Source organism: Balaenoptera physalus (genome assembly GCF_965194825.1).
Source record: "Balaenoptera physalus genome assembly, chromosome: 1".
Classification (NCBI taxonomy): Eukaryota; Metazoa; Chordata; class Mammalia; order Artiodactyla; family Balaenopteridae; genus Balaenoptera; species Balaenoptera physalus.
Genome location: NC_138882.1, coordinates 163,811,964 through 163,828,466, shown reverse-complemented (window position 1 = coordinate 163,828,466; position 16,503 = coordinate 163,811,964). Strand labels below are relative to the sequence as shown.

Sequence of the window (16,503 nt, the reverse complement as noted above, 5' to 3'; positions counted from 1 at the left end):
AAAATGACACCAAGGATAAGAAACTACTCTTTATTTTAAACAACTTCATAAAATTATTTTCACACGTCCCCACTTCTTGCCTTTCATCCTCTTAGTTGAAAAGTCTTGAGAGAGGTGAAAGAAGAATCACAGAGGGTAAACTTTGCAGCACTAACAAAGTGCTTCCCTCAAGTATAGCTACCCATTTCCGCAAACTGGCATTCTGCAGAACAATCTTCCAAAAAGTGTTGCTTGGTTTTCATGGGATAAGGAATTGGGGGTTAAGACGTCCATGCTCAAATAGCGTGGGAAACGGTAGATTACGGTTAGTTTTCTTTACTGTAACAGGAATTCTCAGAGTCCTTAATATTCTAAGGTGGGTTGATCTTCAAGAGGAGAAAAGGGATATGGAATACTCCCTAAGCTTTTTGAGCACTCTTTTTTTCACAGAACACATCAGAAGCAGTTTGAAGTGTGCGGTAATCTCAAATTTTTGAGATGGAAGTTAGAAAGCCTGATCTCTTCGCAGTTTTCCTCCCAAATCTTTGCTAATGCCAGCAATAGAGTGACTCTAGAATCCACACCACTAGTCATATTTAGAAAGCACAGGTTCATCAAGGATGGAATGGAAAGAACCAACTACCTCCTCCTGTTTTTCTTTAAACCTCCCCCGCCCCATCTAAGTTAAGCAATATGTACACTTCCTCCCTTAAGCAATCCAATTGGGTGCTATTTCCCTCCTTTTGTGACAGAGCAACAAATTCATCACTATCTGAGGAGACAAAAAAAAGTGCTACCAAGGCAAGATGGTGGGCTGCCCGAATTTGTCTAATAATAGCTAAGACACCACAGAAAGCAACACAAAGAGAGGAGGACAGCCTCAAGAAATTACGTGGACACATCATCCAAGCAATACTTCTCCAAGCACTGGTCAAATCTCCACCAGCACAACTGAGAAAGCATTTATGTGAACACCTTAGGCCTGGGTACTGGCCTCTTGGTTTGAGATGTGGCTAGATTTTCCTGAGAAAGGTATCTGCCTTAGACTCTATCTATCTCATTGTTTTAGTTTGTTTAGTCTCTTCCGGGCCTGGGCACAGTTCTGCCACTGACCTGCAGCAAACTCCTGATTCCTAAAACAGTCTGACCACATCAAAGGGTTGTAAAACAATCTCCATGGTTATTAGCTAATTAAACTTGCATTCAACACCATATGCTGAGAGGATGAGGCAAAGGATAAGATTCCTATCTTGGATCTTTCCAAGCAGGGCATGTTAGACGGTGACAAGAGAAGGATTAGTTTCTAGCTGGATCTGAGCTCAGGCTTGGGCATGGAGGGAACTGGTTTGGAAATGTGAGGGGTTCCCTGAGCTCTGGTGCAAACTACAAGGGTTTCACTCAAGGAAGGGTATGAGGTGGGCATAAAACCATGCTTCAGACAGTTGAAGATGGTCCCCTTCGAGAGCCAGGAACACCAGCTGTCCTGCGTTGTCCATTGCCTTTAGCCCCAGGCGGTCCTGCAGAGAGAAAGGCCATAATTAATCAAGAGGCTTAATGAAAAGCTTCATAATGAAATTGTAAAGAAAGTTAACTTGAGATATATTCTCAAAATGCAGTCTTTTCTCTTTTGAGTATTAAAATTTAGGTGTATTGTTGAAAATGCCAAAAAGGATACTTCCCTCCAGTTTTTTTCCTAAGCATTAAAAATGTATGTGCAATTGAGGTTATTCTATACAGTTTTATATTCTGCTTTCTGAAAAGTTCCCCAAAGCTTCTGGAGGACCACCTATGAGTGGGCAAGCCATGGACAAAACTGCCTCAAAATGTCAAGTTAAGTGGGACTGAGCCAAAGACAGGAGAACATTAGCTAGATAACTTACAACAGATCCAACCCTTAGATAACAAAACTCAGACACTTTCATATCCTGCAGCTGAACATGTCATGACCCACAGCTGGGGTGCTGAAGAACAAGTATGGTTGGGAAAATGAGCAGTTATGATGGTGCCAGAATGTTGCTTCTGCTGTAGCTACCATCAGTTTGAGTTTCATGACAAGTTCTTAGTTGTAATATCCAAAACTCTTAACAGATCCTAGCTTCCCTGTCCTTTTACCTCACCCAAGATGGGGAACCAGATGCAGGAGAAAAGCCAAGAGATGACAATTGGCCTCTGAAATTACCTGGAGGAATTCGAATAGAAAGAAGGCGAGTGGTTCAGATGTAACACTTCTGCATTTTGGGGAGAGTATCTCCCAAGATAAAAGCCTTAGAGTACGGAATCTCTCAGAACTGGAGGTGGTGAAATGCTGCCACCTCTGCTTGAGAAACAGGACCTACTACTGAACAAAATTCACAGCTCTGTTCCTCTCAGTCTCCTGCAGGAGATCCCCGTGTCAGTGCCTGATTTAAAAACAGGACTTGCGCATCTATTGTTTTAAAGTAACAGCCCTCTATGTTTCTGTCACGCGTGGGGGCTTCTTGGATTTGTAGTGGACTACGCCTCAGCAAAGGAAGCCGGTTCTAAACCTTGTTATCAGAAGGAAGGAGTCAGAGATGATGTGTCCCTTGTACATGCCTGAAAACATATGCCGTACAGGTCCTTCAACCTTCAGGATGTAGGCTTCGGTAAACCAATGCCTGATAAGCTAGTGCAACAATCAACAGCCTAACAAGCCTCGCCCACATCAGACACGAGTCAGACGCCTCGAGCACCTGCTGTGCTGGGGTGTACAAGACAAGGTCTGTCACCAAAGCACCTAGCAGCTTCCGGAAGCAGGAGCTGTAAAGGACTGCGCCTCTCTTCCCCAGTTACCTGTGTGTACAAGGTGCTCTCCTGTAAGGGAATGGTTTCCTTGGCTTGGCCGCTTCTGTAAAATCCAAACCACTGCAGGAGAGAAGGAAGAAATGAGGTCAGATCAGACACATGGCGCGTACTGCCAAACTGGTTTAAGACTGGCCAGTAGCTAAGACTACCAACAAACTGAACACCCTAACACTGCAGCAAGGAGGGAAAACAGCATGTCTCGAGTCAGCTCTTCTTAAGGGTGGGTCCTGAGGTATGAGTTAATCATTCCAAAGAGCTTTCCAACTCCCCAGAATTGCTGCTTCCTACAATTATTGAGCACCTACTCTGGGAAAATCCTTGTGCTGAAGTCTAAACATTCAAAGATGAATATGTATACAGTCCCTGTTTTCAAGAAGCTCTAGTCCAATGCACAGAAACAACTAATTGCTCAGCATGGGGGTCAGCAAACTTCCATAAAGACCAGATACAAAATATTTTAGGTTTTAAGGGCCACGTGGTTGCAGCTACTAAATGCTGCCATTGTAATGCAAAAGCTGCCACAGGCAATGTTTCTGAAATGAATATGGCTGCATTCTAATGAAACTTTATTTATAGACATTGACATTTGAATTCATGTAATTTTCACATCATCAAATACTCTTTTGACTTTTTTCTACCATTTACAAATATAAAAACCATTTTTAGTTTGTGGGCCATACAAATGCATGCGGCAGGCTGGATTTGGCCTACAGGTGTAGTTTGCTAGTCTCTGGTGCTCTGACACAATGTGATGAATGCTGATAGAACAGAGGCTGATGATTCTTTAAAAGAGGGAGCAAAGGCAATTCCCTGGCGGTGCAGTGGTTAGGACTCTGCGCTTCCACTGCAGGGGGTGTGGGTTCAATCCCTAGTCTGAGAACTAAGATCACGCGTGCTGTGCGGCGCGACCAAAAACAAAGCAGGTGGGTGGTAGCAAATTCTGCTTGGAAGAGGGGTGGCATCCTGGATGGAGGACGTGACACTTGAGATTGGCCTTGACAGCTGAATAGGAACTTGTCAGGCGGAGAAGCCCACAGAAGGGTGTTTTAGAGACTGAAAAGCATGAACAAAGGAACAAACACACAAAAGAAAAAGCACATGCCAGGCCCGGGGCGTTTCAAGTAGTACAGTATGGCTTGATCAGAGAGGATATGAAGTGGTCATGAAGTTAAGATTAGGTTGGAAAGACAGGTCGAAGCCAGGTCAAGGCAGACCTTGAATGTGAACCTCAGGAATTTATAGACTTTGGACTCGTAGTTCCGAACCTTTTTTGGATCACGGATCTCTGAAAACCTGATAAAAATTATAGACCCTTCCTCAGAGGATGCAACTACAGTTGACCCTTGAACAACATGGGTTTGAACTGCTCCGGTCCACTTCTAAGTGGATTTTTTTCCAATACTGTGGATGCTGAGGGCCGACTATAAGTTATATGTAGATTTTTGACTGTGAGAAGGGTCAGCGTCCCTAACCCTCCCGTTTTTCAAGGGTCAACTAAGTTTGCACACAATTTTGGGCGGTTGGGGGGCTACAACCCTCAGTGTCCCGTTTATAGACCTCAGAACCCCTGCTCTACACAAAGGTGGGTGAAAGGGACTGACAGTTTTTCCCAGCAGGCAGTTCATTTCATTTGTTTGTTTCTTGTCTTTTTTTAGTTCAGCTGCACTCGGTCTTTGTTGCGGCGCACGGGCTCTTCATTGCGGGCTTCTCTCTAGTTGCGGTGTGCAGGTTTCTCTAGTTGTGGCATGTGGGCTCCAGGGCGCATGGGCTCAGTAGTTGCGGTATGCGGGTTTAGTTGCCCCGCGGCATGTGGGATCTTAGTTCCCCGACCAGGGATCAAACCCGCGTCCCTTGCATTGCAAGGCGGATTCTTAACCACTGGACCACCAGGGAAGTCATGCAGCTGTGTTTTAATGCCATTTACTCTGATGGTCTCCTGGCATGTTGTGGCCTAAGCAGCATCTCACCTCAGAATCCACGGGGTCCACAATCGAATCATTGAGGAATTTCACCATCACAAACTTCTTCAAGGCCATCAGGTTTTTCTTGTAGGACTCATTGACACCCTGGAGAAAAGGCGAACAGTAAGCACCTCAGGGACACCACCATCAGGTTATAGCTGGGGAATTAAAACCTTTCAGTGCTCTGGTCTCCCTGACCCTGGACCACCATGTTTCTTCTCCATGGTATGGGCTGCTTTTCTAGCTTCCTTCCCAGAATATACCAGGTACAGCCTTTTCTTACCATCGTATCTGACTGACAATGCTCCCACCAACCATGGCATACTGGTGCCACCATGAATCCGTCACTGCACTCCAAAGGCCTCCATCACATAGGTTAAAGGCTTCTAGCCAGAGAAAACCAAGGCAAAATAAGAAACTACAAACTCTGAGTGGTTCTGCTATACTATTCTATTCCCACCGCCCCCCTTCAAATTCTGTTTTTGTTTGCTTTAAACCTCCAGATAAGCCCAATATAAATTGAGCCATCTAGTTTACCAGAACTTCGCAAAGCATGCTCAACTTTGGGACACACTCAGTCCCCTCTGCAGTCTCTCTTCTAATTACTCTTCTGAGAAAATATGACCCAAAAGGATCCACTAAAAAGGCTTCCCTCAGTAAGGCAGCAGCTGAAGTTCCATGTAAGCCAGCCAGCACCTACTGAGCTCACCCTGCTGCTTCAACACTAGGAAAGAGGAAGAACCTACAGGAAGAAAGCCACATGAATTTCAGCCTCCCTAAAAGGAACGGAATCTCATAAGCACCGCCTCCCAAAAAACAGAACTTCTTGTTTCCTGGATTCTGCCTAGGATATTATGAATAAACGGTCACTGCTAATCTGTTTATAATGCCCCAAACAGGAAAATGAATGCACATCTATGGTAGCCTGGGTTGGGTGCTTACTCTCTCCTGATTAATATCTGCCAAGAAGATGCTGTGGTTGCGGTATATGTCCTCCTTTATGGGGTCGTGCCAGTATTCTGCTTGCACCAGGCTGTGGGAGAAAAAGAAAGAAAGGTGACCAAGCTGCACTTCGGTCAGCACTCCCGGGGCATGCCCCTGTGCACAGGCCACCAAGAGACTTCAAAGGGACAAAGGACCAGAGTCTTCTGTTCCCTCTGCCTGATCCCTTTTTCCTTAGCATCTCCTATGCTCCCTCTCATCATTGAGATCCCAGCTTAAATATCTTTTCTTCAAACACCGTTCTGTTCAAAGTAGGCACCTCCTCCATTACTGTCCATGGCTGCACCCTGTTTCTTTCTGCCACGGGCTTAGCACTGTTATCTAGTGCATCTGTTTACTTGGAGACCCCCTTTCCCCAAGTAAACAGAGTATGTTACCCTAAATGTCTTATTTACAAGAGCATGTTACCCTAATTGTCTTATTCTCCACTGTATCTGCAAGACTTACAGTGGGGCCTGGCAAACAGTAATAGTTCAGTACTTGATTAAATTATGAACAAAATATTTTAAGTGCAACTAAAACTTAGAGACAACACAACCACCGCAATACTTATAAATAAAGGAAAGAGAAAGCTAAAGTTGAATAAATATTTTCAACACAGCACCACTAGTGGTACCAGCCCAACGCTGCCTACTCACTATGAGCTGAGCACTGCACTGATAGCTTCACACTCCATTGGTCTAATCCTCACAGCAACCCTGCAGGAAGGCACCATTAGCCTCATGCTGGAGGTGAGGAGAAGCAGGCTCAAGGACATCCAAGGCCACACAGCTGGACAGTGTAGCACTGAGCCTCTCCAACAACCCCCTAGAGAGAGAATATGGAAGGCCATGTCTTTTCTTTTTACGTGTCTGAAGATGTCTTTATTTTCCCTTCACATTTGATTGCTACTTCCAGGTTCAATAGAGAATTCTACGTTGGAAATCATTTTTTCTCAGAAGACAAAGGTACTGCACCGCTGCCTTCTAGCTAGTAGTTTTGCTGTCAGGGAGTCAGCGGGCGGCCTCACTGGGGTCTGCTCTTTACCCACAGTGTTCTGACACTTCACGGGAATATACCTGGATGTGGGTCTTTTTTCACCCCTGACTACTTGGTGAGCCCTTTCGATCTGGAAACTCAGGTCCCATAGTTCTGAGAAGTGTTCTCATATTACTTCTCTGATAATTCCAATCCACTCTTTCCTCTGTTCTCTTTTTGAAACTCCAATCAGGCAGGTATTGAACTTCTTCAATGGCTTCTCTAATTTACCTGTTCCCCCCTTTTTTCTACCTCATTGAGATTTTGTTCTAATTTCCAAGAAATTTCCTCAACTTTATATTCCCATACCGCTAACACATTTTTGTTTTGGTTATCTTATTTTTAACTTCCAGGATCTCTTTCTCTCTGATGATTGGTTTTATTTGCATTCTCTTCTAGCGTCATGGATGATCTCTTATCGCTGAAGATAATAATACAGGCTTTTTTTTTTTTTTTTAAGGTTTTCTTCAGCTCCTTGAATTGCCATCTGTTTCTTCCAAGTTCCTTTTTACTTTTTGTTTGTTTTTGTCTTTCATTTTGGAAGCTTTCCCCAGATGTCTGACTGGGGGTCCTTGGCTCACTGTTCATATTTAAAGAAGCTGACTGAAAGCTCTTCATGCAAGAACAGAGCTTATCTACTGGTGGCTTGACTACGTGGTAGTCAGGAGGAGTCCTTACTTGTTGAAGGATTCCAAAACATGAACCTGTAGGTCTTTTGTCTGGGACCAATCAGTTTTTTCAGAGAGGGATCTGTCAAACTTCTGCCTAGCAGGTAATAAGCCTGGCTGCTATCATTCTAGGAGCAGAATGGGATGGGGTGGGTTTTCAATATGGTGTCTTGCCACTGTCAGGTGCTTGTTATCTCGAAATCTGGTACTACTTTTTTTTTTTTTTTAATTAATTTTTTTTTTTTTTTTTTGGCCACGTGACACGGCATGCGGGGTCTTAGTTCTCCGACCAGGGATCAAACCCATGCCCCCTGCAGTGGAAGCATGGAGTCCTAACCACTGGACCGCCAGGGAATTCCCCTGGTACTTCTTTAGTCAAACTGCTCCAGAAAATAAATTTGGCTTCTCTTGTCAGGGTTGGGGAGGAGCAGTCACTTGGACATGCATTTCAGGGAACTAAGGAGTTTGATCATTGTTTATATAGATTTTCAACAAAAAGTCCCATGCACTTACTCTACCTTCCAAGGCATCTTAGGCATCTAATTCCTGAGTCTTTCTGGGAAAGTGAAGCTGGTTCCTTCTTGTCAGTGTATCCCCTCCACAGACATAAAGGTTTCAGAATTTTCTGCTCTGCTAAAACAGTTATCACTCATTAATTTGCTTTCTGTCTTTCAAAAAAAAATGTTGACGTCTTTTATTATCTCTTCTCTCCTCTCCTGTTCTCTTTGCCCTTGTGGGTTTATCACTTTTTATTCTTTTGCTACCAGTTTATTAAAGGTTAAGAAGGAAGTGAAGATAAACACATCCATGTACCACTTTTAATCAGTACTTAGGTGTCACTGTCCCCCCACCCCCCAGCTGACTGCTCCTCTACAATCAATAATAATTCCAATTGTGTTTGGTTCACCAAAGAAGGAAACACAAAGAAAGAAAAGGGTGGATTCTTTCTGAGGCATCTGGGCAATAGTTAGAAAAATAAAGAGTAAAGAATAAAGGGCAATGTAGTTTAAACAGATCATACATACCCATGAAAACAGAGAATATTTGGACATAAATAACCAAGCTGTGACTAGTCAAACCAGGGAAGGGGTGTTTGAGTGGGTAGGAGGTGGAGATATAAAGTCTCTTAGTTTCCTTCACTGACCATCAGGTGGCACTGTTGACCCAGGACAGCTTTGTGGCTACACATGTAGCCAGCCAATGGGTAGGAAAGGAAAAGAAAGCTAGCTGCAGGTCTCTTCTACAGGCCAGTCATTCACAAGGCTGTACCTTGGACAGGCCTTCAAGGAAGTGTTGTATTGAAGAGCTGCTATCAAACAAGAATCATACACTTGGAAGACCCACAGGATAGATACCAAAACCATACTAGTTGATCCCAAATCTCAGTTATCACCCGAAATACTCCAGACTTACTGAATTCAAATTTCTAGGGATGGAGCCCTGGAATTCATTTTTAATGAATTTCCCAGGGGGTCTGATGTATAATTTAAGTTTGGAAACAACTGAAGGAGAACACACTCTGAAAGTGATTTTGTATATTGTTAAATACCCAAACACAGGTAGCTAAGGACACTGACGTAGGAGGCTAACCCCTCACTGCTGACAACAGAAGGAATCTGTCCTCCAAACATTAACATCAATTCCTTGGGCTTACTACTTTCTAAAGGCTTTTTTGTTTTTGTTTTACAGATGAAAATGTATTGTTGTGGGGACTTCCCTAGTGGTCCAGCAGTTAAGACTCTGCACTTCCACTGCTGGGGACCAGGGTTCAATCCCTAGTTGGGGAACTAAGATCCCACATGCCTCGTGGCATGGCCAAAAAGTAAAAAAAAATATATATCGTTGTAATTACATTCTTCTTTCATAGAAAAATGTCTTCCCTTCCTTTAAATTAATATTAGAGCAGTTTTAGGTTTACAATAAAATGAAGCAGGTAGTATAGACATATTTACAATAAATATCTCATTTGAAAATCACTAGCAACTACTCCTAGAATCACGGTTAGCATGAAAGTCAGCATGATATTTTCATTAGTGACAGTTCTGTATCCTTTTCAGCTAACCATACATACCGTTCTTGTATAGCTTTGTTGTAAGCTCCAGCATTCAGTGTTTTTCTGATCAAGTCACAGATGTGAGAGCTCTCTCCTGGGCACCGAGGGAGTCCAAAAACACCTATAGTAGTAGAAGACAAACATCCATGCCTTCAGTAGTCATGTACTGAATACCTACTATGTGAAGGGCATTGCAAGAAACAAAAACCAGAACTAGACCCTGATCTTGTTCATTTATTCCTCAAGAAAAAAATGTTTTGAGAATTAATACTATAACCAGCTTCCTCCTGGTGTTCCCACACTCTTTTCTGCCTCAGGACCTTTGCATCTGTTTCTCTCTGTAGTACGTACTTCTCTTACTGCTTCAATGGCTGGCCTCATTCTCATCTCTTCGGTCTTGGTTTAGAGAAGTCATATTTGAGTGCCCTAACTCAAGCAGTGCCCAACCCCAGTTCCTTCCCCTCCCCCAATTATACTTGCATCCTCATCATCCTCATTAATAACATTTTGGGGGTTCCCAGACATACCAGTTCTAAGCATATATTGGCAATAATTAATTTAATCTTCACAACCACCCTGTAGAGTAGAAATCATTTGCACCATATTACAGATAGGAAACTTTTTTTTCTTTTTTAAGGAAACTTTCAAACAGAGAGGTTAGATACCTTGTCCAAGGTTAGACAGTAAGTGATGGAGCCAAGATATGAACACAGGCACTTTGGCTCCAGAGCCCACACCTTTCACCACTACAACCACCATTCTTCCTATCATCCTATTTTTTTTGTCTTTATCATAGTTACCACTATCTGTATTTATTTGTTTACCTATTTCATGTCTATTCTCCCCCCCCCCACTAGAATGGAAGTTTCATGAAGGCAGAAACCTTGTCTGTCTTGTTTCTAGGTTTTTAATAAATATTTGTAGAATCAATGAATGAATGATAAAGCTGTTCCCACCAACTTGCATTTAAATAATACGTGTACTTTAAAAAAGTATTTTCCTACCTATTATTTCATTTCATCCTCTGAAAAATTCCCACAAGATGGGCAGGGTCTTATTTTAGTTTTCCTCATCTGTGAAATGGACCTACGATACCAAATTACTTGCCCATCAGTAACCGTTAATTGGGTGAAGCCAGTTTCCTGATTATAAGGAGAATCCGTCTGTCCCTACACCCTACCAGCTAACAGCTATATCCATCAGAACAGAGATAACGTTCTATCCCAAAGACACATCTTCCCCCAAAAGTAAATAATTCTGTCTAAATAGCAAACCTGTTGTTTTTTGAAAGATTTAATCTCTACTGTTAATTATAAAATTAACAAAAAGCCTAGACACTATTCTTTGCCTAAGTCTAAATTCAGTAGGACATCACCCATGTCAGAAAACAGGAAAGGTTGTTGGGGGACTTCCCTGGTGGTGTGGTGGTTAAGAATCCGCCTGCCAGTGCAGGGGACATGGGTTCGAGCCCTGGTCCGGGAGGATCCCACATGCTGTGGAGCAACTAAGCCCGTGTGCCACAACTACTGAGCCTGCGCTCTAGAGCCTGTGAGCCACAACTACTGAGACCGCGTGCCGCAACTACTGAAGTCCACGTGCCTAGAGCCCGTGCTCCGCAACAAGAGAAGCCACTGCAATGAGAAGCCCGCGCACTGCACCAAAGAGTAGCCCCACTCGCCTCAACCAGAGAAAGCCCGCACACAGCAACAAAGACCCAATGCAGCCCAAAACAAACAAATAAATAAATAAATAATTTTTTTAAAGAAGAAAAAAGGAAAGGTTGTTGGACTTTCCTAACTCCTAAACCACCACCTGCTACGTGGCTGCAACCATCTCACCTCCATGAAATCATGTCAATTAAATTAGAGAGAAGTAGGTGGTAACCTGATTCACCTGTGTTCCAGGCCTCTGGAATCCTATTTCGTCATCTCTCCTGGCTAATTTGTTATAAATCAGAAAAACAGGATTTTTGCAAAGATGGCTGACTTCTTGTACAAATAGAGCTGCTAGAATTTTTTAGGCAAAGGGGACAAAGTTACCTTGATGTTGTCCCCCAACTGATATGAGATTGATCATAGGAGGTGATGGGCATCTCTGAACCACTGCCCTCCTGGAGAAAAAAAAGGATTATCAGTTCCAACTGTCAGATGGAAATGTATCATCAACAATTAACTTCCCAGATTAAGCTACTTAATCCTCTGTGGCTCCCCAAAGTCACAAAGTTTCAGAACTTTCCTCTGATACCGCCAAACAAATCTTTACTCCTTCACAGAAAATAAACTAAGCTGCATAGAACTTCTTCCATGGGGATATTTTAGAAGAGTTTCCCTTCCAATATAGGTGAAGATTCCAAAAGAACTGAATGGGTAGATCTATCTGAATCAAAGGAAAAAAAATCAGTTCCATGTAAGTGATATAACAAAAAGGGACTTACAGAAATTGGCCTCCCTGGGAGAATCCCATAGCATTGTAGCCTTGCTGCAATTTAGGATCCTTAGCAAGAATCTGACACACCGTTGTTACTTGGGAGTTGACATTCAAAAAGAAGCTGTTCTCCACATCCTAAAAGAAGAGCCATGAGAAGTGAAAGGATGGGGCTGAAAACTATCACTGGCACCTTCTCTAAGAGCAAACTTGTTTAGGTTGGTACCCTCACAGAAGCCACTCAAGAACTAAAGTATCATGTATGATCTGCTGCTAAAAATACAAGGTTAAGCATCTTAATAGTATATTCTATGAAATCAGTCAGCAAACCTTCAAAGGAACAGAGCCGTGAGGGGCCTCACCTCTACCAGGGTCTTCCCAATCTCTAAAGACAAGACGTAAATTCCAGGTATTTTCTTCTCGACCATTTTTTTAATAGCGCCCATGCTTAAGGGATTACAACAGCTGTCTCCTAGGCAACAAAGGCAATCGTGGAAACTCATGAGTAAAAAAAACATTATTTTTTTTTAAAAACTTCTATGCTTTAAAAGCATTAATGAAAATGTGAAAATGCAACATACAGAATGGGAGAAAATATTTGCAAAATATATACTTGATAAGGGTTTAATATTTGGAATATACAAAGAACTCTACAACTCCACAACAAGAAGACAATCTAATTGAAATGGGAAAAGGACATGAACAGACATCTCTCCAAAGAAGACATACAAATGGCCAACAAGCACATGAAAATATGTTCAACATCAGTGGTCATTAAGGAAATGCAAATCAAAATCACAATGAGATACCACTGCACAACTACTAGGATGGCTTTAATTTTTTAAAAAATTAATTCATTTAAAAATGGAAAATAACAAGTGTTGGAAAAGATAGGGAGAAATAGGAACCCTTTACATTGCTGGTGGAAATGTAACATGGTGCAGCCACCATGAAAACAATTTGATGGTTCCTCAAAAATTTAAACATACAATGACCATATGACACATCAATTTCACTTCTGGATACATACCCAAGAGAAGTGAAAACGTATGTCCCTACAGAGGTTTGTAGAACAATATTTAAAGCAGCATTATCTGTAATAGCTAAAAGGTGGAAAACACCCAAATGTCCATCAATGGATGACTGGATAAACAATTGTGGTACACATATACAATAAAATATTATTCCACCATAAAAAGGAACAAAGTATTGACACATGCTACAATGTGGATGAACCTCGAAAACATTATTATAAGTGAAATAAGCCAGAGACAAAAGGTAACATATTGTATAATTCCTTTTATATGATACATCCAGAATAGGCAAATCCATTGAAACAGAAAGCAGACTGAACATTTCCTGGGGATGATGGGAAGTGGGGGCTGAAGAGTGATTCCTTAATGGGTACAGGTATTTTCTGGGGTGATGAAAAAGTTTTGAAACTAGAGAGAAGTGGTGATTGCACAACATGAATACACTAAATGTCACTGAATTGTATACTTTAACATGATTAATTGTATGTTATATGAATTTCACCTCAGCAACAACAAAAAGAGAGAACAACATTTTTTGCTCAGCTCATGTTTATCAGGTAATAACAAACTTCAAAAGCCCACACAATATAATGGGGACACCAAATTCACAACTGAAAATAAGCAGGGGTGCAGATTCCCTTATCATCTAGAACATTTGGGGTTAATAGACTCAAAAGCACTTTGGAATCTGATTTCTCTTCAGGGCCAGGACTACAGTAAGACAAGTAAAGTGACTAGGACACAAAATTTAAGGAGGTGCTAACTCTTGCCTTCATGTAAGTGCTGGCCTTGAACTTACATTTTGCTTTTTTTTTTTTCCTGTTTCAAGGAACCAGAACTAAGAATAGGAAGCAAAGTGGCCGCTGAGTGGGAGAACTGGGCTGAGATCATTTTCCATTTTGAACTTAATCATCCCATTTTCAACCTGAGAATAAGCTTAAGAATTTGTTTTTAAAGAAGGAAAAGGCCTCAAGCATCTTTGATTTCTTGCACTGAACTATAATCGTGGGTTACTTAACTGCCTCCCATACAGAGTGACTGTGTTCTGGGAGGGCACGGAGCTCCCCTGTTCTCCTTTAACTCCACTGTAGTAGCCCCAGGCCCTGGCACAGAGCCTTGAAAGAACTGTCTCTATTTATTGACTCTAATTCCTCTCTGAACGTTTTTCTTTAAGCCATTTCAAAAAGGCTCTCACTCTCACCACTCCCCTAAAAGTGCTTTTGTCAAGGTCATAAGTGATCCTCCTATTCCTAAATCCAATAACCAATTCTCAGCCCTCATCTTATTTGACCTGTCATCAACATCTCACAGTTTTTTACTCCCTTCCTCTTGAAACATTTTCATGTGGCTTCCAGGACTCTGCCCTCTCATGACTCTACTGCCTCCCTAGTCATTCCATCACTGTCTCCTTTGCTAATTCCTCCCCATCTCCTCAACCTCCAAATGCTGGGACCGCCTCAGGTCTCGGTCTTTAGACCTCTTCCCTCCTCTGTGTACACTCACTCCCTAGGTGATCTCTCCCAGTTCCATGGCTTTCAATACCAGCCATATGCCAAAGGCTCCCAACTTTAATCTCCAGCCTGTATCTGTCTTGGACTCCACACTCCAAATGCCTCTACATCTCCTGGATGTGTAACAAACATCTCAAGAGTCCCAAAAGCAGACTCTTGGTTTTCATCCCAAATTTGCTCACCCTACAGGCTTCCCCATTTTGGTAAAATGACAATGTCATCCTTCTCACTGTCCAGGCCAAAACCCGTGGAATCATCCTTGACTCCTTTCTCATCCCACATCTAACCTGTTAGCAAATCCCATTGGTTCCATCTTCAAACTATATCCAAACTTTGACCACTTCTCAACATCTCCTCTATTACTAAACTGTTTCAAGCCACCATCACCTCTTGTTTAGATTACTGCAAAAGCTTCCTAACTTTTCTCCTTGCAAAGGTCCACGACCCCCTACAATCTATTCTCCATATAGCAACTAGAGTGCTTTTAAAGTGCAAATCAGATCATGTCACTCATCTGCTCAAAACCCACGAGAACTTCCCATCTCATTTTAGCCAAAGTTCCTACAGTAGCCTTAGTAGGACCAACAACATCAGCAGGCCACCCCCATCCCCCTCCCATCCCTGAACTAAACACCTATTTCCTTCTTGCTCACTAAACACCTATTTTCTTCCAGCTTCCAGTTCCTTGAACATACCAGCATACCTGACATACTTCTGCCTCATGGCCTTTGCATTTGCTGTTCCTTCCACCAGATATTCACATAGCATCTTCCCTCATCAACTTCAGGTCTTTGCTCAGGTGTCATTTTCTCAGTGAATCCTTTCCTGACCTTGCTCTATAAAACTGCAAGCCCCCACTTGCAGTCTCTATCCCCCTCTCTGCTTTATTTTTCTCCATTGCACGTATCACCATTTGACATATTATATTACATCATATTATTATATTATATTATAGTCTGTCTCTCCCACTGGAAAGTTCTAAAAGAGCAAAGAATTTAGTCTATTTCGTTCACTGCTGTATCCTCAGCATCCAGTAGGTATTCAATAACTATGTGTCAAATGTATAAATGAACTACTGGTGCCTAACAAATCTCTTCAATGTGTGAATGAACAAAAGGATGGATGCCCCGGTCATGCAGCCACAGCCCAGCCTTCCCCGAGCAAGTGTCTGATGCTGCACCCTGACGCCACTGCCATGGGGATTAAACCAGGACACCACGTAAAACCCTACCGCAGTGCACAGCCCTCTGTGAGCGCTCACCAAAAGACAGCTCCTTCCGCATCTCCCTTTCCAATGCAGAGTAACCCCCAAATCCTAAACCGTGGGGACAGCCGGGTGCTGTGTGACCACGGTCCTCGCCCTCCACACTTGCACTTTGCAGACGCGAACACAGGTTGGGAGAGGGAAAGAGTCGCCAAAACCTTTTGACTCTCTTCTCCTCCTTCCTTCACTTACCCATCCCATGCCAGATCACCAGAGGCAGCGGGGCCGGCGGGTCAAGATGCCCCAGTGCCAGGGAAGCGCAGGACGCCGGCAGGAAAGCGAGAGCCAAGAGCCACAAGGAGCTGGACGACGCCATCTTGACTCAATCACATGACCGCCCTCCCCTCTCCCGGGCCTGGCGCGGGAGGGGCTGGGCCGCATCCTCCACAGCTCCGCATGGGCAGCTGCGCGGACGGGTGTCTGTCCTGGAGTGTTACCCTAGCGAACAGACCGCCAGCAGGAATCAAATGCAAGCCAACATTTATTCAGCGCTTCCTACGCATCAAACACTATTCTAAGCGCTTTACATCTGGTATCTGAGTTAATCCTCGTAACAACGCCGAATACACTTCTCCCCATTTTATGGGTCAGGACACTGAGGCACTGAGCATTTGGGTTAGGAACCAAGTTCACAGAGAGTAAATTGGTGGATCCAAAGTCTTTGCTCTTAACCTCTGCACTGCACTGCCTTTGGAAGAAAAGTACTTTGTGGAAGGAAGAAAAGAAGGAAGGACTCAGCTCTCTATCAGAAATTGAAGGGGAGGGAT

At 43.0% G+C, this 16,503-nt stretch overlaps 1 protein-coding gene across 1 annotated transcript; it reads right to left on the bottom strand.

Annotated features, from left to right (window-relative positions):
* Nucleotides 1–16: 16 nt before the first annotated feature.
* Nucleotides 17–16,089, bottom strand: PPT1 (palmitoyl-protein thioesterase 1). The gene is made up of 9 exons (XM_082447752.1): nucleotides 15,929–16,089; nucleotides 12,290–12,399; nucleotides 11,938–12,065; nucleotides 11,543–11,613; nucleotides 9,522–9,624; nucleotides 5,706–5,796; nucleotides 4,770–4,868; nucleotides 2,791–2,862; nucleotides 17–1,496 (listed from the first exon to the last, which is right to left on the bottom strand). Exons 1-9 carry the CDS (start codon nucleotides 16,050–16,052, stop codon nucleotides 1,374–1,376), a joined length of 921 nt encoding a protein of 306 aa, XP_082303878.1. The 5' UTR covers nucleotides 16,053–16,089; the 3' UTR covers nucleotides 17–1,373.
* Between the last annotated feature and the right edge of the window lie 414 nt (nucleotides 16,090–16,503).

What these genes read in the sequence shown, in the direction of transcription:
- PPT1 (XM_082447752.1), bottom strand. Translation starts at nt 16,052, where the DNA reads ATGGCGTCGTCCAGCTCCTTGTGGCTCTTGGCTCTCGCTTTCCTGCCG. An exon ending in GGTGATCTGGCATGGGATGG is followed by an intron (nt 12,400 to 15,928) that starts GTAAGTGAAGGA and finishes TTTGTTGCCTAG; the next exon opens with GAGACAGCTGTTGTAATCCC. An exon ending in CAGATATTAATCAGGAGAGA is followed by an intron (nt 4,869 to 5,705) that starts GTAAGCACCCAA and finishes CCTTTTCTCCAG; the next exon opens with GGTGTCAATGAGTCCTACAA.